At 40.1% G+C, this 25,308-nt stretch overlaps 1 protein-coding gene across 7 annotated transcripts in view; it reads right to left on the bottom strand.

Moving 5' to 3' along the window:
- Positions 1-25,308, bottom strand: part of SLC44A1 (solute carrier family 44 member 1) — a 212,778-nt gene that overhangs the window by 110,083 nt on the left and 77,387 nt on the right. For all 7 annotated transcript variants that reach the window (XR_009541529.1, XR_009541531.1, XR_009541530.1 and 4 more), the window contains exon 4: positions 5,737-5,873. Coding sequence is in view for 4 of the 7 variants with exons in the window: in XM_060154708.1 (XP_060010691.1) it covers positions 5,737-5,873 (137 nt within the window). In the remaining 3 variants the exon portion in view is untranslated. The remainder of the gene's footprint in view (positions 1-5,736; positions 5,874-25,308) is intronic.

A 25,308-nucleotide genomic window follows, 5' to 3' on the forward strand; every position in this document is an offset into this window, starting at 1 on the left:
ACTAAAGCTTATACTTTTACATTCATCTGAAATCTTCGGCCTGTCTTTTAAAGCTCCTTGTAATATGGCAGCATCTTCACATAACTAATCTAATTTCCAGCTATTTCTTCCAAGCTTTCTATTCTAGTCAGACATATTTGACAGAAGCATTACACGAACTTAAGTGTCCAAGAAAACATCTCCTCTTTCTTGTCCAAAAGAAACAAAGAATTGTGGAAATATTATTTGCCTAATAAATGCATTTCTTATATTACTACAGGAACTAAGAGCTTTTCCTTATAAAGATTTTAAATAGTTTGTAAAGGTAATAAAAGTTCACATGAATGGATGGTTAAGTGCTAAAAAGTACCTTCAAACGTTGTCATGGAAACTTAAAACTCTGAAAAGGATTTATATTATCTTTTCATTCTGGCAAGAAAAATGTTATTTTACCTTGCATTTTAAAATAAGGTTTAAAATTATCATTAAAAAAGTTACTACCCCAGGGAGTTCCCTGGTGGCGCAGTGGTTGAGAATCTGCCTGCCAATGCAGGGGACACAGGTTCGAGCCCTGGTCGGTGAAGTTCCCACATGTCACGGAGCACTAAGCCCATGCGCCACAACTACTGAGCATACGCTCTAGAGCCTGCAAGCCATAACTACTGAGCCCGCATGCCACAACTACTGAAGTCTGTGTGCTCTAGGGCCTGCGTGCTGCAACTACTGAAGCCTGCACACCTAGAACCCGTGCTCCGCAACAAGAGAAGCCACCGCAATGTGAAGCTCTCGCACCACCACAACGAAGAGTAGCTCCTGCTCACCGCAACTAGAGAAAGCCCACGCACAGCAGCGAAGACCCAATGCAGCCAAAAATTAATTAATTAATTAAAAAAAAAAAAGTTACTACCCTAAACAGGATCCTTCTCTTTCATGAACTTTTAAATTGTGGTACAATACACATAACAAAAAATTTACTATCTTAACCATTTCTAAGTGTACAGTTCAGTTGCACTAAGTACATTCACACTGTTGTGCAACCATCACCATCGTCCATCTCCAGAACTTTTCATTTTGCAAAATTGAAACTCTTTATATATAAAACAGTAACTTCCCATTCGTCTCTCCCCATGGCCCCTGGAAATTACCATTCCACTTTCCGTCTCTGTGAATTTGACTACTCTAAGTATCTCATATAAGGGGAATCATACATTTGTCCTTCTGTGTCTGGCTTATTTCATTTAACATAATATCTTCAAAGTCCATCCATATTGTAGCATGGGTCAGGATTTCCTTCTTTTTTAAAAAAAATTGTGGTAAAAACACATAACATAAAATGTACCATCTTAAGCATTTTTTAAAGTGTATGGCAGTCTTACCTATATGTATATTGTTGTGCAACAGATCTCCAGAAATTTTTTACCTTGCAACACTGAAACTCTATACCCATTGAACACCATCTTCCCATTTCCCCTTCCCACCCAGCCCCTGGCAACCACATTTCTACCTTTAAAGAATCTGACTACTTTAGATACCTCATTTAAGTGTAATCATGCAGTGTTTGTCTTTTTGTGACTGGCTTACTTCACCTAGCATAATATCCTCAAGGTTCATCCTGTTATAGTACATGACAAGATTTCCTTTTTTTTTTTTTTTTTTTTTTTTTGCAGTATGCGGGCCTCTCACTGTTGTGGCCTCTCCCGTTGTGGAGCATAGGCTCCGGACATGCAGGCTCAGCGGCCATGGCTTACGGGCCCAGCCGCTCCGTGGCATGTGGGATCTTCCCAGACCTGGACATGAACCCGTGTCCCCTGCATCAGCTGGTGGACTCTCAACCACTGCGCCACCAGGGAAGCCCGAGATTTCCTTATTTTTTAAGGCTGACTAATATTCCATTGTGTGTATTGATATATACCACATTTTCTTTATCCATTCATCCGTCAATGGACATTTAGGTTGCTTCTACCTCTTGGCAGAATAATGCTGCAATGAACATGAGTGTGCAAATATCTCTTTGAAATCCTATTGTCAATTCTTCTAAAAGTGGGATTTCTGGGTCATATAGCAATCTATTTTTTTCTAAGACTTAATTTTTTTTTTTGATTAGTTTTAGGTTCACAGCAAAACTGAGAAAAAGGTACAAGATTTCCCGTATAGGGCTTTCCCTGGTGGCGCAGTGGTTGAGAATCTGCCTGCCAATGCAGGGGACACGGGTTCCAGCCCTGGTCTGGGAGGATCCCACATGCCGTGGAGCAACTAAGCCCGTGAGGCACAACTACTGAGCCTGCGCGTCTGGAGCCTGTGCTCCGCAACGGGAAAGGCCGTGACAGTGAGAGGCCCGCGCACCGCGATGAAGAGTGGCCCTCGCTCGCCACAACTGGAGAAAGCCCTCGCACAGAAACAAAGACCCAACACAGCCAAAAATAAATAAAATAAATTAAAAAAAAAAAAAAAGATTTCCCGTATACCTCATACCCCCCACATATGCACAGCCTCCACCATTATCAACATTCTCACCCTGGAGTGGTATGTTTGCTACAACTGATAAAACTACAATGACCAATGATAATCACCCAAAGTCCACAGTTTACATTAGAGGTCATTCTTGGTGCTGTACATTCTATGGGCAGACTCTCAACCACTATGCCACCAGGGAAGCCCTGCCCATTTTTTAATTAGGTTGTAAGTTTCTACTTGCTGTTGAGTTGCGGAGTTTTTTATATGTTCTGGATATTAACCCCTTACCAGATACAAAGATTTGCAAACATTTTCTCTCATTCCATGGGTTGCCTTTTACTCTGTTGATTGTGTTTGACTGACAGAAGTTCTAAATTTTGATGAGTTCAATTTATCTACATTTTCTTTTGTTGCCTGTGCTTTTGGTTCACATCCAAGAAATTATTGCCACATCCAATATAAGGAAGCTTTCCCTTATGTTCTCGTTTAGGAGCTTTGCAGTTTTCTCATGCATTAGGGTTCTTTCATGGATGTTTAACAATTCTCTTACAGATTTGGAAAGTTCCCACTTAAACCTAAATTATCTTTTAAAGATATACCTCTCTGAAATTAATGACTGAGAGCTATATATTTGAGGTCAAAGACCTGTGTATTTTCTAATAGAAATATAGCTGCAACAACAAATGGACACAGATAATAATAAAAATTATCTGCTCCTTCCAAATCAATTTGTACCTCCAGTTTTAAGTCACCAATCCAAAAAACAATATAGATTATTTTGAGAAATTCAGAAATTTCAACTTAGGGTTGCTGTTAAAATTAAAGTGTTTAGGCCCCTACACCAAAGGCTCTCTCTCTATTACAATTTTATAGTTTTCTATTTGCTTTTTTAAATTATTATCTTCTCCATCCTCCATCGCCATGCCTTTTGATGCTGCCATTATTATTACCTTTGAAAATGCCTCATCTAACTTATTTTGCAAACAGCTGCCTCAAAAGCCTAAGGGTGCCTTTATCACTAGGCACCAATCTAAGACGTCTGTTTTCTGAAATAATGTTTATTCATTAATACTCCTGAACACCCACTTTGTGCAAGATACTATGGGTAATACAAAGCTGCAAAACTCACCAGAAGGGGCTTCTTATCAGGGCCTATTAAGGCCATACTCGGTATCATATTCACCCAGGATAGGGGCCTGGAAACAAAGCATAAAAGCAGGGCAGCATGGAGCATTTCTCCCCAGTGGATCATCAGAGCAGGCAATACAGCCAACAAGGAACTAGCTCTTTTCTGGCCCTCCAGATGATATGTCAGGTTCAAGGGACCAAGACACATCTGGTACATCCAAGAGAACTTGTTAGACGTTAGTTCAATACTAGATCATAGTTTTGAATGCCAGGGTAAGACATAGAGACTTTTATTTTATCTTCTTACCACTGATTTCTGAATAAGAGATTAACATGATTGAAGCTCTAGGAATATTAATATGGCAGCACTAGAAGTTAGAGACTGGAGACAGGAAGAGTATTACATTTCATTGGTAGAATAATAATAATAATGATGATGATGATGATGATATAACAACAGTAGCCAACACTTTTTTTTTAAACAACTTATATTAGCCAAACATTGTTCTAATGATTTTTCATGTATTAACTCCTCATAACAACTCTATGAGATACTTTAGGTAAAAATATTATCCCTATTTCATAGATGGGGAAATTGGGGCATGGAGAGATTAAGTAACTTGCCCAGGGTCTCACAGATATTAAGTAGCAGGACCAACATTTGAACCCAGATAATCTAGTTCCAGAGTCTCTACTATTAACCACTCCATGATACCACTTCTCAGAGTACACTACATATGCTCACATTGTCTAATATTTTAGGAAAACGCTTAAGGAATAACTCATCCATCCCTGAAACCTGATAATGACAGAGCTGATAGTTCTGGTATTAGACTCAGCAAATCAACACATGTGAGGATATCATGTGGGACTAGAAAATGAGAACTTAAAGAATAGTTGGTACCTCTTTATTCAATGCCCACCAAGTGCCCAGTATTCTTCATGCATCATCTCATTTAATCCTCACACCAACCTAAGAGAGGGGCATTATTTTAAATCTACCTTTTTTCAGTTGAGGAAATCTAGGCTCAGAGAGGCTATACCTTCTGTCCCTCATTATACAGCCCATCAGTGACAGAAGCAGAAGTAGAATCCAGATCCCAATCAATCCCGTGTTCTTCCTACTCTCTTATGTGGAGGGCATGCAGCAACGGGACAGGAATACTGCCAGTCTGGAAGGCTGCAGTCCTTCTGCCCTCAGAAGGCTAGCGCCCCCATCTGAAACACTCTGGAGCCATGCCTGTATGTGTATAGTTATGTCCCCCAGGTGCTTGTCCACCCAGCCAGAAGTCACACCAGGTGGATGCCTGAGTCAGCCCTTGTTCCAAGGCTAGAACTAGCCTGTGAGTTTGGGCAGGACTGAGGCGGCTCTGAGGATTCTTATACACAAAATACAAACGTGAAACCCCATGGAAAAATACAGGCTTGAAGGACTATCACTATGCAGCCCTCCACGAAGAGAGGTAAAAATGAAAAAATTCTCTGAAGGGAAATGCTCTGAGTCATATGGAGCTGAGGATAGCACCTGGAGATTAGCAACCCAAGAGAAGAGAGCTAGAGTTCAGGAAATTGTCTATGCTTGTTTTCTCAGGGAATTCCCATATGTTTAACCTCAGTTTCTCAAAACTTATTTCTTCAAAAAATGGTTAAGACATAATGTGTAATTAAAAAAGCAAAACACAAAATTTGAAAAATGCTGGAATTTTCCTTTTTACTTCATTTTTTTTTTCTGAACTTTTCAAATTTCCTATCATAGACATATGTTACATCCAGGGGTAAAAATAAAATAAACTAATTGAAATACTGTTAACCTATACTTAGGAAGAGGGGGAAAAACCCCACAAATTTCCCATAGAGTAGTCTAATAATTCCCGAATACTCAAACAGGCAACATCAAAATCACCTGAAACATTTGTAAAAAATACAAATTTCCAGAGCCCAAAGACCTACACAGTCAGAATTTCCCTGGGTGGGGCCTAGGAATTTAGAGTTTCAACAAGCTCCCTAGGTGACTATAATAATTTATATCAAGGAAGTCCAAAAGCACCTTCACTTCTCTTTTTCTTTCTGAGGTTCTTTGATGATTTATTTAATGCTAGGACAAACTTATATTGAAAGACAAACACAATATTTAACAGTGACTGGACTGTAGACTTGGATGGCCTACTGTCTCACCATTTATCTCTGCAAACTTCTGAACATCACTTAGGGTTTTCAGTTCTTGTCTTGGACATGCTGCTACACACAGTGCTACAGACTTGATCTTCCGGTTTATCAAGTCCAGATTGCATGGATCCAAAAAGAACACGTACCTAAAGCATGAAGAAAAATATTGAGATATTATTTCACAAAATACAGTCTGGTTCACTGCATATTTGAATAAACCTAAGAGCAAAGAACATCTCATTTCCCCTTCACAAATTTAATCATAGATGAACAAACATTTCACAAATCTAATCAAACACGAATTTTTTTTTAAATAATTGCTTATAAACATACTGTTAACAGTGGGGATGGAGGAAATACGGGACTCATATTTTTCATGATCTATTTTTCTAATATTTAAAATTTTGCAATGTGTATTTTATAATCAAAATTGTCTATTTTAGTATTTTTAAAACAACTAACTTTAGTTTTATATTTTTGACAAAGTTGTATCCCCCAAATTACTGAAATACTGTTATATAACATGAATTATAATTTAAACATAAACTTTAATGAATATATAATCATATATAAAGTGTATCATTATAAAAATGAACATATATTGATATATACAAGGTATAGCCAAGAAGGCTGAGTAAGAAGACCCTGAGATTATCTCCTCCTATGGGCACACCAAAATTACAACAGCAACTATTGATGAGAATGATCTGAAGACTAGCAGAAAAGATTTCCCACAACTAAAGATATAAAGAGGGAATCACAGTCAGATGAACAGTGGGGTGGAGACGTGGTACAGGAAAGATCCACACCTCTCAGTAGGCAACCCACAAATGGGAGGATAATCACAATTGCAGAGGTTCTCCCCAGGGAGAGAGGGACCCGTGCCTCATATGGGCGCCCAGCCCTCCACCCTGAACCAGGAAAACAAGCCTCCAGAACATCTGACTTTGAGGGTCAGCAGGGTTTGCACACTGGAGAGTCAGAGGGCAGTAGGAAACAGAGACTCCACTCTTAAAGGACACACACAAAATCTCACATGCTCCAAAACCCAGCACAGATATAGTAATTTGAAATGAGTCTAGGTCAGACTCACTTGCTGATCTTGGGAGAGCCTCCTGGACAGGTAGGAGGCAATTTCAACCCACCTAGGGACATGATTGCTGGTCACAGCCATTTTGGGGAACTTGTTCTACCATAAGGACATTGGTGCTGACAAGCACCATTTTGGAGTCCTCCCTCTAGCCTATCAGCACCAGGGGCTTACCTGCCCACAAGCTGGTTACCCCAGGCCCAGGACGCCCCCCCACCCAGGACAAGCAGCCAGCCATGCAGGGACCCAACCTCACCATCCGATGGGCCAACACCAGCCCCAGGCACCATAGAGAGCTACCCCAGGACCTACTCCCACCCACCAGAGGGCCAAGACCTACTGTAAGCTATGCTGGGACACAGGCCTATCCACCAGCAGGCTAGCACCCGCCCCAAGACTCACCAAACTTTGCAGCCACCCATGCTGGGAACCAGCCCTGCCCACCAGCAGACTGACATTAGCCCCGGACCCCCTGGAACCCACTGTCAGCCATGCCAGGACCCATGTCCATCCACCAAAAACATTAAACACTGCAGGGGGAAGAGGGTGTTAAAATTGCACCTTCCTTGTTAGAATGTCTTTGAACTTAAGAGACTATCAACTTAAAATAATCATGCATAAATATGTTGTTAAATATGAACCTCATAATAACCACAAATCAATAATCTATAATAGATACACAAAAAAGAGAAAGGAATCCAAACGTAACACTAAAGAGAGTCACCAAATCACAAGGGAAGAGAGCAAACGAAGAAGAAAGGAACAAAACAGAACTACAAAAACAACCAGAAAACAATTAACAAAATGGGAATAAGTACACACATATTAGTAATTGTTTAAATGTGAATGGACTAAATTCTCTAATCAAAAGACATAGAGTGGCTGAATTGATAAAAAAATGAAACCCATCTATATGCTGCCTACAGGAGACACACTTCAGATCTAAAGACAGATACAGACTGAAAGTGGGGGGGGATGGAAAAAGGTATCCCATACAAGTGGAAACCAAACGAAAGCTGGGGTAGCAATACTTAGAACAGAGAAAATATACTTTAAAACAAAGACTGTAACAAGAAACAAAGAAGCATATCATATAATGATCAAGGGATTGATCCAAGAAGCAGATATAACAATTGTAAATACATACGTACCCAACACAGGAGCATTAAAATACATAAAGCAAATATTAGCAGACAAAGGGAGAAATTGACACAGTTTCTTGTATTATTAATTGTTAATTGCTGATTGTATTATTAACACAAGAATAGTAGGGGACTTTAACAGCCCACTTACATTAATGGACAGAAAATCAATAAGGAAACACTGGCCTTAAATGACACATTAAATCAGATGGACTTAACTGATATATAAAGAACATCCCATCCAAAAGTAGCAGAATACACATTCTTTTCAAGTGCTCATAGAACACTGTCCAGGATAGATCACATGCTAGGCCACAAAACAAATCTCAATAAATTTAAGAATACTGAAATCATATCAAGCATCTTTTCTGGCCTCAATGATATGAGACCATAGTTGGTAGAAATCAACTATAAGAAACAAAACTGTAAAAGCCACAAACATGTGAAGGGTAAACAATATGCTACTAAACAAGCAATGGGTCACTAAAGAAATCACAGAGGAAATAAAAAAATACCTGGCGACAAATGAGAACAGAAATACAACAATCCAAAATCTATGACACGCAGCAAAAGCAGTTCTAGGAGGAAAGTTTATAGTGATCAAGTTTACTGCAGGAAACAAGAAAAATCTCAAATAAAAAACCTAACCATACATCTAAAGGAACTGGGAAAAGAAGAACAAACAAAACCCAAAGTTAATAAAAGGAAAGAAATAATAAAGACCAGAGCAAAAATAAAATGAAATAGTGACTAAAAAATGATAAAAAGGATCAATGAAACTAAGAGTGGGTTCTTTGAAAAGACAAACAAAATTGGTAAGCCTTTAGCCAGACTCATCAAGAGAAAAAGAGAAGGCCCAAATAAAGAAAATCAGAAATGAAAGAGAAGTTGCAACTAACACCACAGAAATTCAAAGCATCACAAGAGATTACTATGAACAATTATATGCCAACAAAATGGACAACTTAGAAGAAATTGAATAAATTCCTAGAAACATATGATCTTCCAAGACTGAATCAGGAAGAAACAGAAAATATCTATACACTGATTACCAGGAAAGAAATTGATTCAGTAATCAAAAAACTCCCAACAAACCAAAGTCCAGAACCAGAGAGCTTCACAGGTGAATTCTACCAAACACTTAAAGAAGAAGTAAAACCTATCCTTCTCAAACTATACCAAAAAATTGAAATGGAAGGAATGCTTCCAAACTCATTCTATGAGGCCAGCAACACCCTGATACCAAAACTAGACAAAGACGTCACAGAAAAAGAAAATTACAGGCCAATATCACTGATGAACATAGATGCAAAAATTCTCAACAAAATATCAGCAAACCAAATTCAAGACGTTAAAAGGATCATACACTATGATCAAATGGCATTTATCCCAGGGATGCAAGGATGATTTAACATCTCTCAATCAATCAATGTGATACACTACATTAACAAACTGAAAAATAAAAATCACATGGTCATCTCAATAGATGTGTTTAGCAAAAACTTTTGGCAAAATTCACCATCCATTTGCGATAAAAACTGTTAACAAAGTGGGCATAGAAGGAACATACCTCAATATAATAAAGGCCATAAATGACAAGCCCACAGTTAACATCATACTCACAGTTGAAATGCTGAAAGCATTTCCTCTAAAATCAGGAACAAGACAAGGGTGCCCACTCTTGCCACTTTATTCAACATGGGAGGCCTAGCTACAGAAATCAGACAAGAAAAAGAAATAAAAGGAATCTAAACTGGAAAGGAAGAGTTAAAACTATCACTGATATCAGATGACGATACTATATACAGAAAATCCTAAAGACACCACCAAAAACTATCAATATTAGAACTCATCAATGAATTCAGTAAAGTTGCAGGATAAGAAAATTAATATACAGAAATCTGTTATGTTTCTATATACTAACAACAAACTATCACAATGAGAAATTAAGAAAACATCTCATTTACAATTGCATAAAAAAAAAAAAGCCCTAGGAATAAATCTAACCCAAGGAGGTTAGAAACCTACACTCAGAAAACTCTAAGACACTGATGAAAGAAACTGAAGATGACATAAATGGAAAGATACACCATACTCATGGACTGGAAGAATTAATACTGTTAAAATTACCATACTCCCCAACACAATCCACAGAGTCAATGCAATCCCTATCAAAATATCAATGGCATTTTTCATAGAATTACAACAAATAATTCTAAAATTTGTATGGAAACACAGAAGGCCACAAATAGGCAAAACAATCTGAGAAAGAAGAACAAGCTGGAGGTATCATGCTCCCTCATTGCAAACTGTACTACAAAGCTACAGTAGTCAAAACAGTGTGGTACTTGCACAAAAACAGACAAATAGAAAAATGGAACAAAACAGAGGGCCCAGAAATTAACTCATGCACTTATGATCAGTTAATCTATGACAAAGAAGACAAGGATATACACTGGGGAAAAGACAGCCTCTTCAATAAACGGTGTTAGGAAAACCAGCCAGCCACATGCTAAAGAATCAAACTGGACTACTTTCTCATACCATATACAAAAATAAACTCAAAATGGATTAAAGATTAAATGTAAGATCTGACTGTAAAACTCCTAGAAGATAACACAGGTAAAGTGAGAGAGTGGCATGGACATATATACACTACCAAATGTAAAATAGATAGCTAATGGGAAGCAGCTGCATAGCACAGGGAGATCAGCTTGGTGGTTTGTGACCACCTAGAGGGGTGGGATAGGGAGGGTGGGAGGGAGGGAGACACAAGAGGGAAGAGATATGGGAACATATGTATATGTATAACTGATTCACTCTGTTATAAAGCAGAAACTAACACACCATTGTAAAGCAATTATACTCCAATAAAGATGTTTAAAAAAATGCTATTAGACATTGGTCTTAGCAAATTTTTTGGATCTGTCTCCTCAAGCAAGGGAAACAAAAGAAAAATAAACAAATGGGACTACATCAAACTAAAAAGCTTTTACATGGCAAAGGAACTATCAAAAAAATGAAAAGGCTGCCTACTGAATGGCAGAAGATATTTGCAAATGATATGTCCAATAAGGGGGTAATATCCAAAATATAGAAAAAACTCATATAACTCAACATCAGAAAAACAAACAACCCAATTAAAAAATAGGAAGAGGACCTGAACAGACAATTTCCCAAGAAGACATACAGATGGCCAACAGGGATATGAAAAGATGCTCAACATCACTAAACATCAGTGAAATGCAAACCAAAACCATAAGATATCACCTCACACCTGTCAAAATGGCTATCCTCAAAATGACAACAAGTAGCAAGTGTTGGCGAGGATGTGGAGAAAAGGGAACCCTCGTGTACAGTTACTGGGAATATAAATTGGTACAGCCACAATGGAAAATAGTACTGATGTTCCTAAAAAAATTAAAAATAGAACTACCATACGATCCTGCAATTCCACTTCTGGGTATTTTTCCAAAGAAAACTAATAAAACACTTAATTCGAAAAGGTATATGCACCCCTATGTTCATTTGCAGCATTATTCACAATAGCCAAGATATGAAAGCAACCTAAGTGCCCATTGATGGATAAATGGATAAAGAAGATGTGTTACATACATGTATGTATAATGGAATATTACTCAACCATAAAAAAGAATGAAATCTTGCCAGCTGTGACAACATAGATGGACCTAGAGAGTATTATGCTAAGTGAAATAAGTCAGAGAGTGAAAGACAAATACACATATGATTCCATATGTGGAATCTAAGAAACAAAACAATTGAACAAACATGACAAAACAGAAACAGACTCATAGATACAGGGAACAAACAGGTGCTTTCCAGATGGGTTGGGGGAGGTGGGGGATGGGTGAGATAGGTGAGGGAGATTAAAAGGTACAAACTTGCAGTTACAAAATAAATGAGTCACAGTTACAAAACGTACAGCATGGGGAACAGAGTTAATATTATTGTAATATCTTTGTACAGGTGATAGATGGTAACTACTTATCATGGTGTTCATTTTGTAATATATAGAAATATCAAGTCACTATGCTGTGCACCTGGAATTAATATCATGTTGTATGTCAATTACACTTCAATTAAGAAAAGTAAAAAAAAGGGAATTCCATGGTAGTCCAGTGGTTAGGACACTGCACTTTCACTGCCGAGAGCCCAGGTTCAATCCCTGGTCGAGGAACTAAGATCCCACAAGGTATGCAGCAGGGCCAAAAAAAAAAAAAAAAAAAATTTAATGGGTAAAAAATATCTTACTGTTTTAGTTGCATTTTTGATGAATTTGAACATTACTTCATATATTGTTCATTTGTATTTTCAATTTTTTTTGTATCTTTTGCTTGTTTTTAAAATTGAGGTGTTCTGCTACTCGCTGAATCATAAAAACTTTGTATATTAAGGGTATTAAATTTATGTTAAGGCTGATACAAGTATTTTCATGATTTGCCAACTGTCACTTTGAAATAGTTTTCTATTTTTGCCATCAAATCTTTTCTGTTTTATTTTTGTAATTAGTTCACTAAATTTTTATGGTTCAAAAAGTAGCTCTCCATTCTCATATCAAATGTTTCACAGATACAATTTGGTGTACAGAAAAGAGAGAAAAGATGTTACTTTAATTTTCTAAGTAATTAACCAATTATCCTAGTGCTTTTTTTTTTCTTTTTTTCGGTACGCGGGCCTCTCACTGTTGTGGCCTCTCCCATTGCGGAGCACAGGCTCCGGACACACAGGCTCAGCAGCCATGGCTCACGCGCCCAGCCGCTCCGCGGCATGTGGGATCTTCCCGGACCGGGGCACGAACCCGTGTCCCCTGCATCGGCAGGCGGACTCTCAACCACTGCGCCACCAGGGAAGCCCCCTAGTGCTGTTTTTAAAATATTATTTCCTGTTCATAGCATGTTGTCACTCTTCTACACTAGAGGATATGGGTTTATGTTCTCTATTTTGTTTCATTGATTCATCTGAATGTTCTGGTGTTAGTAAAAAAAAAAAATTTTTTAAAGGACATATAAACTTGAGCTAATGAATATATAATTATAAAAATGCATTATAAAATTTAATATATAAAGTTGAATATAGACTAGAGGAAAATACACCACCAGTTCAACTACAGTCATCTCTGGATATTAGAATAAAGTGATTTTAATTTTTTTCTTCTACTTTTAGGGGCAGGACAGGAATAAAGACACAGACGTAGAGAATGGACTTGAGGACACAGGGAGCGGGAAGGGTAAGCTGGGACGAAGTGAGAGAGTAGCACTGACACATATACAGTACCAAATGTAAAATAGATAGCTAGTGGGAAGCAGCTGCATAGCACAGGGAGGTCAGCTCTGTGCTTTGCGACCACCTAGAGGGTGGGATAAGGAGGGTGGGAGGGAGATGCAAGAGGGAGGGGATGTGGGGATATACGTATTCATATATCTGATTCATTTTGTTATACAGCAGAAATTAACACAACACTGTAAAGCAATTATACTCCAATAAAGATGTTAAAAAAAAAAGAATTCTTATTTTCTAGAATGAGTGCCAATTACTTTTGAGTTGAGATGACTGTAATAATAAATGTTGTTTTCTAAAAATGTCCATTTCATATAAGCAAAATACTCCCCAAGGGGCTTCCCTGGTGGCCCCGTGGTTAAGAATCTGCCTACCAATGCAGGGGACATGGGTTCGATCCCTGGTCCGGGAAGATCCCACATGCTGCAGAGCAACTAAGCCCGTGTGCCACAACTACTGAGCCTGCGCTCTAGAGCCCACGAGCCACAACTACTGAGCCCATGCGCCACAACTACTGAAGCCTGCACGCCTAGAGCCTGTGCTCCACAACAAGAGAATTCACTGCAGTGAGAAGCCCATGTACCGCAACGAAGACTAGCCCCCGCTCACCGCAACTAGAGAAAGCCCACGCACAGCAACGAAGACCCAACGCAGCCAAAAATAAATAAATAAAATTAAAAAAAAAATACTCCCCAAATCCTAAATTATGTTTGGTTTCCTGTACGTTTATATTTTAGGAAAGAGAAAATTAATTAGAAATTACACTAAAACACTTTTTTAATGTTATAAAGGTAGAAGAGATGACAAAGATTGCAGATGTTATCATTTGTCCAAAGAGAAGGTAAGAGCCAAACACTCTTAACTGAGATAAACAAAGTCTAATATTATTGATCCAGGGAGAGAGTACAAGTAGGGATACTTTCTCCCAAGATAAGAGTTAAAGAACCTCCAGCCCTGGGTTCTACTCTACTGGGTCCATGGAAAGTTTTATAAAATAACGTATCTTCCAATACCTTTCTCACGCTGTTAAACTCTGTTGCTTTACAAAATATGATTCAAACCAGGAAATATAACTGAATACAAGAATTAGGTGAGAAAACTGAAAAGCAAAAAGATAAAGTCAATATATGTGCTCAGATGGATCATATAAAGGGATATCAGGGAAAAAATTAAACAGAAAAAAAAAAGTTGGGAGTGGTGGCTATGACAGACCAGGAAGGCCTTTGCAGGTGGAGTAACCACTGAACACTTCAATGGAGCTGGAGACCAGGAACCCAGCATGCAGGCCAAGTATAAGCTACAAACCACCAAACTAAAAAAAATGAATTTTTTGCAACTCTGTCAGTGATTCCAATACCATTAATGTTCTACATAGATAAAAGGAAAGGAAAGAAGTCAGGCAGGAAGATGTGGTTTGGAAGTGGATTCACTGATAACAAAGGATCCAGGGCACAGAGAAAACTTTCTGGCACCCTTTGTGTGGAAACAATCATTCCCTTACTAACTCTCCCTCCATCTATCCTGTGCATCTTATTGGGCATGCCCATGCCTGGGACCTTGTGTAATGAACTGCTCAAGCCAGCCACTAGGCACGGAACATGCTGGTCTTTGAGGAAGGTGTCCTAGAACCACTAAATCATTTACCACCACCACTAATAATAATACTATTAACAATGAAAATAATGGTAGCCAACATTTACTGAGTACTTACTATGTACCAGAAACTGTATTAAACCCTTTATACATATTAACTCATTTATCCTCGCAACAATCCTGTTGTGTGTTTCTAGGTATGTGCTTGGGGTGGGAAGGGTGTGGACAGCAGAACTGGGGTGGGGTACAGGAGTTAACTGTGATGAGCAATGCCTTGAGAAATATCTGGAGAACCTCCTGACAGTTTAAAAAAAACAAAAAACATGCTTGGGAAAAAGGAGAGAAAGCCAGAGGTTTCCAGGGTCTCGCAGATAGCTATATTTATCCTTCTGAGCCCCAGTTTCCTTACCTGTAAAACTGCATACCACCTACTTTATTTGTTGTAATGCTATTGACAACGTACATAAAGCATCTAACAGGCAGTATATACTCAGTGATTCATATCATTAAGAAACTGACTTGCCTTTCACAAAATTTACATTTCATAGTAAGGCACTAAATTCAACACCTTCTGATATGGACATAAAACAGGGCTACAATATTAGTATTTAGCTTTCATTTGGAGGAAAAATCTGTGTAGGTGTAGCCATGACTGTTAGGGCATTAGCCTTGATAAGAGCTAAGCAGGTCTCCAGAACTGATCTAGCACAAGGCAAACAATATTAAGAGGGAAAGAAGAATTCTACAATGACTATAATACTGTAAAACACTGCACATTTTTTTATCCTGTGTATATGGTTCAGAAGAATCTGCTTCAATAGAACTACAAAAATAACTTTAAATGGTATCCTCAGGAATTACACTCATATACATACACGTCATTAAACTCAAAAGTCACCCAACTCCACAGTCTAAGAACACAATAAACTTAATTCCCTACACATTTCCCATATTCAAATGCATATACCCATAACACATGTGGACACACACAATGTTTAAAATAATTTGTAGGCGTTAGATTTAGATTCTATCAACATTTACTGAATGTCTGGGTGCTGGGAACTGTCACGCTAATGACTTTATTTGATCCTCACAACAACTTTATGAGATGGAGGTCTTAACCTTCCACAGAGGACAAAACAGAGATGAACTCAGTTTTGTAGTAGGGACTAACCACATGGCCCAAGACAGCTAGTAGGTAGGTGTCAGCGTTATGAAATCAAACCTAGTCCTCCTGATTCTGAGTTTCACTCTATTTCCAATCTGCTCTATCCTTCAAATATTTCCCACAAATACAATTAATAATTTTAACTGTTCTATATTAACTCTGAATATTGTTTCCAGCATTCTGAAGTTCATCCAATCCATGGCAGCATGTCTATAAGTAATTATATTTTAACTAATTGGTATTTAACTGAATATTTACAGAGTAGGAAAAATGCTTCTATTAAACAGACAAATTTAGGCTTCATTAAAACTGCACTTTCTTGCCTTTTGATTTGAAAATGCCCTTAGCCTAGTAAATAAATCCTTAGATTAGTTTCAGTTTTCACTTCAAACAAAACGAACTTTATGGGGCAATTTTATTTTTTTGAAATGAAACAACCAACTCTCAAATAATCACGGCATTGGCAGATTTTAATAACAAATCAACAGATGAGTGTTTTTTAACTGAGAGGAGGCAAGAGATACTGGGTAAAAAGCTATAAAATATTCTAGAAAGATTTCTTAAAACATCCTACTTCCGCTCTGCCACCAGGCAAATGGATGGGAAAGGGATGGGGCATACGAATTTTGAGAAAGCATCTTAGGCAACTCTAATTACACGCCTTGGTTCCTATGCCCCAACCTTTCAGGGCAGAGAACCGCTGTCACAGATAATTTAGAAACCTAAGTTCAAAGCAAATTTTCATTGCTATCCTCAGTGAATCTTTTACTAGACCTAGTAATAACTTAAAAACAGCTTGATATAAGCTTCCCATTCTTTAGAGGAACTAGAATGACTAAAATAGCAAAAGTGGGAATGAGAGAAGAGAAGCACCAAGAGAAAAATACCCCACAAATGAAACAGCCCAGACACCTGCAGGCACTGGCCTATACAACACGCACACAGCATGATCCCGAGAAGAACACATTTGCAAAGAGAATTGTAAAGCAGCCGAAGCGAGCTTTGAACTTAAAACTTAGGGGAAGGGAGAAAAACATTCAAACCAAACTGTAATGCAAACATTAGAGAGGACAGCAGTTAAGACAGATAAATATATATTACGGTCGAAGTGGTTTCTGGGAATTATCGAAGGAGAGAAAAAGATGAATTCAGTTAAAACTGAAATTCTTGAAATGCAATAGCAAGGTATCCCCAAAAGGGGAGGAAAGGAGAGATATCTAAATGAAATATCTGTCTACACAGTGAGCTCAAGGGGACAGATGCACCAAAGATGAAAACAGGGCTATGAGGCAAAGGGAGGGGCACTAACACAGGGAAGCACAAGAAAAGTGACAAGAGGCACAGAAAGGGGTGACTTTCAAAGCCGTGCTCAGAGCCAAAAAGATGAACAGTGAACAATCTGATGCAGATAAAGGTGCCAGAGAAGGTTCAAATCTAGATTAAACTTCTATTTTGCTGTCACTTTCCTCATGAAAGATAGGGCAAGGTAAAAACAGTAAGATTTACCAAGAATTTACTTTGTGCCACAAAGCATGTGGGCGCTGTCCTCACACGTCCTATTTCAACAAGAGAGAACTGAGACTTACAAGCTGGGCAACTAACCAAAGGCTACACAGACACGAGCCCTGGGGAGATTGACTCCCAAGGGTTGCTCTTTCCACCACTGCTATTCCAATTCAAATTGGAAAGTGAGAGGCTTCCCTGGTGGCGCAGTGGTTGAGAGTCCGCCTGCCGATGCAGGGGACACGGGTTCGTGCCCCGGTCCGGGAAGATCCCACATGCTGCGGAGCAGCTGGGCCCGTGAGCCATGGCCGCTGAGCCTGCGCGTCCGGAGCCTGTGCTCCACAACGGGAGAGGCCACAACAGTGAGAGGTCCGCGTACCGCAAAAAAAAAAAAAAAAAAAAAAAAAAAAAAATTGGAAAGTGAGAATAAATGCAATGGAAAGTGAGTTACAGAGCAATCAAATCAGTGAATTAAGATGGGTCAATCCTCTGGAATCCCAGAACAGATGAACCCCTACTTGGACATGACAGTGTTGTCCGCTACGGGGTATGCAACACCCCCATGACAAGGATTAAATAGGTCGATATGAAAACACTTCATTCATTCAACTAACATTGTAAGTGTTGACTATGTGCCCACTCCTGGGCTAGGTCCTAGGGATATGAAATTCACAAAAAAACAGGGACTTCCCTGGTGGTACGGTGGTTAAGAATCTGCCTGCCAATGCAGGGGACACAGGTTCAAGCCCTGGTACAGGAAGATCCCACATGCCGCGGAGCAACTAAGCCCAGCGCCGGAACTACTGAGCCTGCGCTCTAGAGCCCACGTACCACAACTACTGAGCTCCCGTGCCACAACTACTGAAGCCCGCACACCTAGAGCCTGTGCTCCACAACAAGAGAAGCCGCCTCAACAAGAAGCTCGCACCCCGTAACGAAGAGTGGCCCCCACTCACTGCAACTAGAGAAAGCCTGCTCTCAGCCCGGAAGACCCAATGCAGCCAAAAAAATAAATAAATAAATTTTTTTTTTTAATTCACACACACAAAATAAACCCCCAAAAAACAATTCTTGAATGCAAGTAACTAGAGAAGAAAAGAAAACTACGGAGTCATCTCAAAATCACGTGATATGAGGCAGGGTTTGGATGGCAGAGGAACCGGTGTAATTCCGCAGGGGATAAGGGGTTAGAGGAAGCATTACAGAGCAGGAGGCAGTAGCTAAGCCACGTTTTGAAAGTGAGTAGGAATTTTCCAGACAGATGGGGAAGGGAGCATTCTAGGCAGAAGAAACTGCATATGGAAAAGCACAGAAGCATGAAAGAGCATATTTAAGGAATTGCAAATAACTTGAGAAAGTGGACTACAGGATGGGACATCAAAGGGCTATGCACCAAGGAGAGGCAGGAGCTGGAAGAAATAGCCATCCCTCGACTTGGGAGCATCTTTCAATTCTACTCCATTAGACAACTTGCTTTCAAATGGCCACGACACAGTGATGCCCTCGTATAACCAGCCTCTTGGATTGAAGGCCAGAGAGGGGAAGGCTACAGTACCAGCAGCGCGCTGCCCCAGAGATGAGCCTTTGCCATTAAATTGCCTCTCGCTGCCATGGCAACTCTCTGCAGCAAGGCTTTTTGGAGCAAAAGGTGGCAAGCAGATACTGGGTCTGCTGGCCGCCTCCTGCCAAATTTGGCTTCTCTCCTCTCTAATCAGGATGGAAGCCCTGCAGCACTAAAACTGGAAAGCCGGCTGAAAAATCCCTCCGCCGCCTTCTGCTTTAGTGATTCCTGACACGTGTTTTCCCCAGAGGGGAATAAAAATGGAGTCTGATCATTTTCCCAATTATTACCTCATATCAATTTACAATGTATAGCCCCTTTCCACAGAGTATGCTGCCATTAGTGAGTCACACCAAAAGGAAAACAGGACAGCCTAGCAGAGGCTTCTGCTACTGCTAAATACAGACTGCAGAGAACCCCGGGTCTGTACTCCACTCACAGAGGAATTCTGCCCAGAGGAGGTTTCCTACTTCCTGTGTGGGGTGCCAGCACGGCAAATCCGGTCATCCCAGCCGGGGTGGGACCCAATTACCCCACGAAGAGCTGTGCTACACAAGAATAGCGCTACGGGGCCAGCACACTAATGTCGGTGAAACCCCACCTAACCCAACACAACTAAATGCAACATAATTAACTACAGCTTTACTGGGACAAAGCTAAGGGAAGAGAGAGAAACAAGCTGAGAGCAGCCATTGGACTTCAAATTTGTAACTCCCGATAGCGGCTGACAGAGTTGTACAATTTTTATAAAGGCCCCGAGACTCCACGAAGACAGACCAGAGAACAGAAAAGGACTGAGGTGAACTGTGGGGAGCCCAACACGTGAGGCTGATGACAGCGGTGTCCCACTTTCCCACTGCCCCCCCAATCCCAATGAGAAAATGGTGAAACCGACCTGAGAAAGAGGTAGTTCTTGTTAAAGCAATGCCTAAGCATGCACCTCACCAACCTCCAAAGAAGCAACTGAACCCTCACCAGCACAGCAGGTTTCTACGCCAGCACCGCCACGGCCCTTGATTCACAGGTCACTGCTAAGAAGAGAAATTTTCAGAGTCCTTCTTGGGAAACTCATAGCACTGAGAGCTGGGAAAAACTTAAAACTATGGAGGAAGACCAGGGATTGGATTGAAGCAGCAACTGATATTCAGAGAATAAATACCTCCCTGACCTCACTCCCCCCGGGTCTCCAGTCTGTCCTCAAACAGCCCAGCACACTCTCACATGAGGCCTTTGCACCTCTGTCTGCCTGGAATGTTCTTTCCTCAGATAGCAGCATGGCTATTGTTAGCTCCTCCACTTGCTTCAAGCCTTCACTTAAAAGTCACCTTCTCAAAGAAGCCTTCCCTGACCACCCTATCTAAAATGCCATCTCTCTACTCTGATGCACCTTATCCATCTTTCTTGCCTTGTTTCTCCTCAGCACTTACACTCAATAAGACAATGTATATTTTACTTATTTATCTGTTTATTACCTTTCTCCATTGGTAGGGTATTAGCTCCCAGAAGGCAGAGTTATTCAACTGTTTAATTCATCGCTATATGCTCACTGCCTACAATAGTGCCTGGAATAAGAAAAGAGCTTCATTCTTATTTGTTGACTTAATAAATGGGTGGCAAGTGTGTAAGATTTTACCAAGTGTGGCAAGAGTAGAGGGGAAGGGAAAGAAGAAGATATTTTAGGTAAAAAGAGACAACTCTCATTCATTCAACAGAAATTGACTGAACACTTTGCCAGGTGCAGGGCTAAATAAGCACTAGCGATACAGTGAAAAATAAGACCAACGCAAGCCAGTGTCTCCCTTCCCAGCGTTTATAGCCCAGAGAGTAGGGAGGCAATGACAAAACTGTGTGTAAATGCTTTAACAGAGAAAGGAGGATAGCAGAGGATGCATCAAAAGGGCCCTATGAATGGAGAGTCAGGATAGGAGTCCAGAAGAAAGAAAATCTACAGCCAGAACCTAAAGAGTGAGTAAGAGTTAGCAAGGTGTGGAGGAAGAGGGGTGGGAGCAGGGGGGAAGAGAGCAGCAAAGGCTTATGAAGTGACAGACAGCATGGCATTACTGAGAAAATGGAAAAGGTCGGGATGGTTGATATGGACAGTGATGCAAGAGACAGATGGCTGGACAGCCCGGCTGGAACTAGATCACGTAGGGCCTTGCAAGCGGTATTAAAGATGTCAGAAAGTTTGGAGTTCATTCTAAAGACACTAGGAAGTCACTGAGAGTTCATCAGCTGCCATGGGGAGACTGAATTAAAGATGAGCAAGAGAGAAAGTAAGGAGACTGGGCAGGAGGCTACTGAATCCCTACCAAGAAAGGATGACTTGGACTAGGGTGAGAAAGGGAATGAAAAGGAGACTTCAAGAGCACATAGGCATAATTAAGAAAACCCGATGACTATATAGAGAGAGGGGAAGGAAGAAACTAAGAAGGACGCTTAGCATCTGATTTAGGCCAGGGCGGCTAAGGCATCCTTGGTTTGGGCTCTTGTTCCGTTCAATAAGACAGAGAACTCAGGAGGAGGAGGACAGTAAGGAGGGATAAAGACCATGTTCCAACTTCAGACAATTTGAGTCAGGGGTGTCTGTGGGGTGTCCAAGTGGACCTAGACAGTTGGCTGTAGTGTTCTAGCACAGAAATCTGGACAAGAGACAGAGATTTTGGAATTATCAGCATATAAATGATAACCTCACCCCTAGGAGTGCATGAGATCACTAAAGTGAGTGTATGGGGTAAAGATTCTTATCCTGGGCTTCCCTGGTGGAGCAGTGGTTGAGAGTCCGCCTGCTGATGCAGGGGACACGGGTTCGTGCCCTGGTCTGGGAAGATCCCACATGCCGCGGAGCGGCTGGGCCCGTGAGCCATGGCCACTGAGCCTGCGCGTCCGGAGCCTGTGCTCTGCAACGGGAGAGGCCACAACAGTGAGAGGCCTACGTACCGCAAAAAAAAAAAAAAGATTCTTATCCTAAGTGAAATCTGTGACCCTCCTGAAATTGTAAGCAAAATTTGGTACAAATTCACGTGTAGTTTTCTGAAGAGAGACTTCATAGTTCATAGTTTTGAACAGATTGTCAAAAGCCCCCAAAGAGATTAAAACTAAGAGTAAAGTAAGATGAGCAAAGAGCCAAAAGAGGTACCAACATTGCAAAACAAAGGCATGGAACTGGAAACCATGGGGAGAAAATGATTCTCCCGTTTAGCTAGTGTCTGTCTCCTCCTTATACTTGTCCATTAAAGGGAGAAACAATTGCAAGAATGGTAAACAAGAGTCAGATATCGTATTGTGTTCCTTATACTAAACTAAGACAGAAAGCAAATTAAAACAGCCTTTTCAAAATATTTCATAAGAGCTACAAGAAAAAGTTTTCTATTTAATCTAGCTAACTAGAAGAATACCCCTAAACCCAAGTTCATGGTCAACACTACACAAAGGGATGATTCTCAAAATCATCTTGTTCCAGTACTCAAAATAAATCCTATCTGCTAAGAGCCAAAGGCCAGAAATTTATTTTCCTTTTTAGTTTTAAGCTTTACTGAGATATAATTTGCTTACCATAAAATTCACCTGTAAACTGTATAATTCAATTCAATGTTTTTAAGTGCATTTTACCAAGTTGTTCAGCCATCAACACAATCTAATTTTAGAACATTGTCACCCCCAAAAGAAACCTTATATCTATTAGCAGTCACTTCCAATCCCCCCACACTCCCTAACCCCCAGCCCTAGGCAACCACTAATCTATTTTCATTCCATAGATTTGCCTATTCTGAACATTTCATATGAATGTAATCATGTAATATGTGGTCTTTTGTGATTGGCTTCTTTGACTTAGCACAGTGTTTTTGAGGTTTGTCCATGTTGTAGCATATAGCTGTACTTCATGCCTTTTGATGGCTAAATAACATTCCTTTGTATGGATATACCACATTTTATTTATCCATTCATCAGCTGGTGCACATTTGTGTTGTTTTCCCCTTTTGGCTATTATGAATAATGCTGCTGCGGACATCTGTATACAAGTTTTTGTGTGGACATATGTTTTTATTTCTTTTGGGTAGATACCAAGGAGTGGAATTGCTAGGTCATATGGTAACTCCATGTTTAATATTTTGAGGAACTGCCAGACTATTTCCCAGAGTAGCTGTACCTTTTTTGTTCCCACCAGCAATGTAAAAGGGATCCAATTTTTCCACATTCTTGCCAACATTTAACTGTATGTCTTTTTTATTATAACTATTCTAGTGGATGTGAAGTGGTAACTCAATGTGGTTTTGATTTGCATCTCCTTGATGACAAATGATGTTGAGCATCTTTTCATGTGCTTATTGGTCACTGATCTCTCCTCTTTGGAGACATATCCATTCAAACCCTTTGCCCATCACAGATCTCTTTTTAATCTTTGAGAAAGACAGAGTAAGGCAGAGAAAGGTACTAGATACTATCACACATTATAAAAAAATTATATTAGAAGAAAAAATAAGGATAAAAGTAGTGAAGGAAGAGTGTTTAGAAAGTACAGGAGTCAAAGGACTAGAAGTGAAAGAATGACTTCAGTGGGCAAAGAAGAACACCCAAGCCGGAAGGAGAGAGAAGGCTGTGGTCAGAATGGGGAATTCTTGAATCAGGTTGAATTGATTTAAGGGTGATGATGAAGATGAAGCTGGACTACAGAACAGTGAATCCTGAAAACCCCCACTGGGAAGAAATTAAAACAGTTCCCGCGTCTAGGGTGAGAATCAATGAGACAGAAGATGTGAAAGTGCTTTGTAAACTACATAAATGTAAGGTTGGTTAAAATAGCTGTTTTCCCCAACTGGGTTAAAAGCTTTGATAAGTAACTTTGAAACTTGTTTTAGAAGATGGTAATAATGAAGATGATTATAATAAATAGCAGTTAACGTTTATGGTTCCAGGCAATGTGCTAAAGAGTAGACATCATTTATCATACTCATTTCTCCAAAACACCCTAGGAAGTAGGTACTACTATTATCTTCACTTTACAAATGAAGATCTTTAAGCCAAACATATTCATGTTTTTCTCTCTAGTGCAAACCATCCTTGGTTACAGTGTAAACCATAACTGGTTACCTGCCTACTTATAGATACATCCCAATTTCAGAGAAAATCTTACCTATCAGAGAAAAACAACAAATACTATTCTCACTGCATTGCTTTTTTCTTTATATCAGAGAATCGAAGTTTTTGATAATCAAACATGCCTACCTTGGTCCTATTTTATTTCTTTATTGCTTCAACAATGTATAAATGATCTCTCCATAACAAAGGTTAAGTACATAATGTTTGTTTAAAAATATTTAACTCATCTTGGGGCTTCCCTGGTGGCACAGTGGTTGAGAGTCCACCTGCTGATGCAGGGGACATGGGTTCGTGCCCCGGTCCGGGAAAATCCCACATGCCGTGGAGCGGCTAGGCCCGTGAGCCATGGCCGCTGAGCCTGTGCGTCCGGAGCCTGTGCTCCGCAACGGGAGAGGCCACAGCAGTGAGAGGCCCGCATACAGCAAAAAAAAAAAAAAATTTAACTCATCTGGGATTTATTCCACATGGTATGAGATTAAGATAGAGCTAAATGCAGTTTTCTTCATATTATCATTCAACAATGTTTTTTATTAAACACTGATCACTTTTCTCATATACTGAACTACTATGAGTTTATTTCTGATATTTCTATTTTGTTTCCATCAGTATTATTAACACACATTCAGGTAGTCTTGTTAATATACTTTGGAATAGATTTTGGTCTTGAATGGCAAAACTCCCTTTGTTCCTCTCTAAGCTACACAATCCTTAATTAGATAATGACAACTATACACACATAACTCTTACTTAGACAATGAGTAACCCCTCCCCCCTACACGTTTTGTCTGGCCAGTACACTAATTGCCAGTATTTAAAGATCACTAGGGCTTCCCTGGCAGTGCAATGGTTAAGAATCCACCTGCCAATGCAGGGGACATGGGTTCAAGCCCTGGTCCGGGAAGATCCCACGTGCTGCAGAGCAACTAAGCCCATGTGCCACAACTACTGAGCCTGCACTCTATAGCCCGTGAGCCACAACTACTGAGGCCATGTGCCACACCTACTGAAGCCCGCGCGCCTAGAGCCTGTGCTCCACGACAAGAGAAGCCACTGCAAGGAGAAGCCCGCACACCGCAACGAAGAGTAGCCCCCGCTTGCTGCAGCTAGAGAAAGCCCACGCTCAGCAACA

This window comes from Lagenorhynchus albirostris, chromosome 7 (assembly GCF_949774975.1).
Source record: "Lagenorhynchus albirostris chromosome 7, mLagAlb1.1, whole genome shotgun sequence".
NCBI lineage: Eukaryota > Metazoa > Chordata > Mammalia > Artiodactyla > Delphinidae > Lagenorhynchus > Lagenorhynchus albirostris.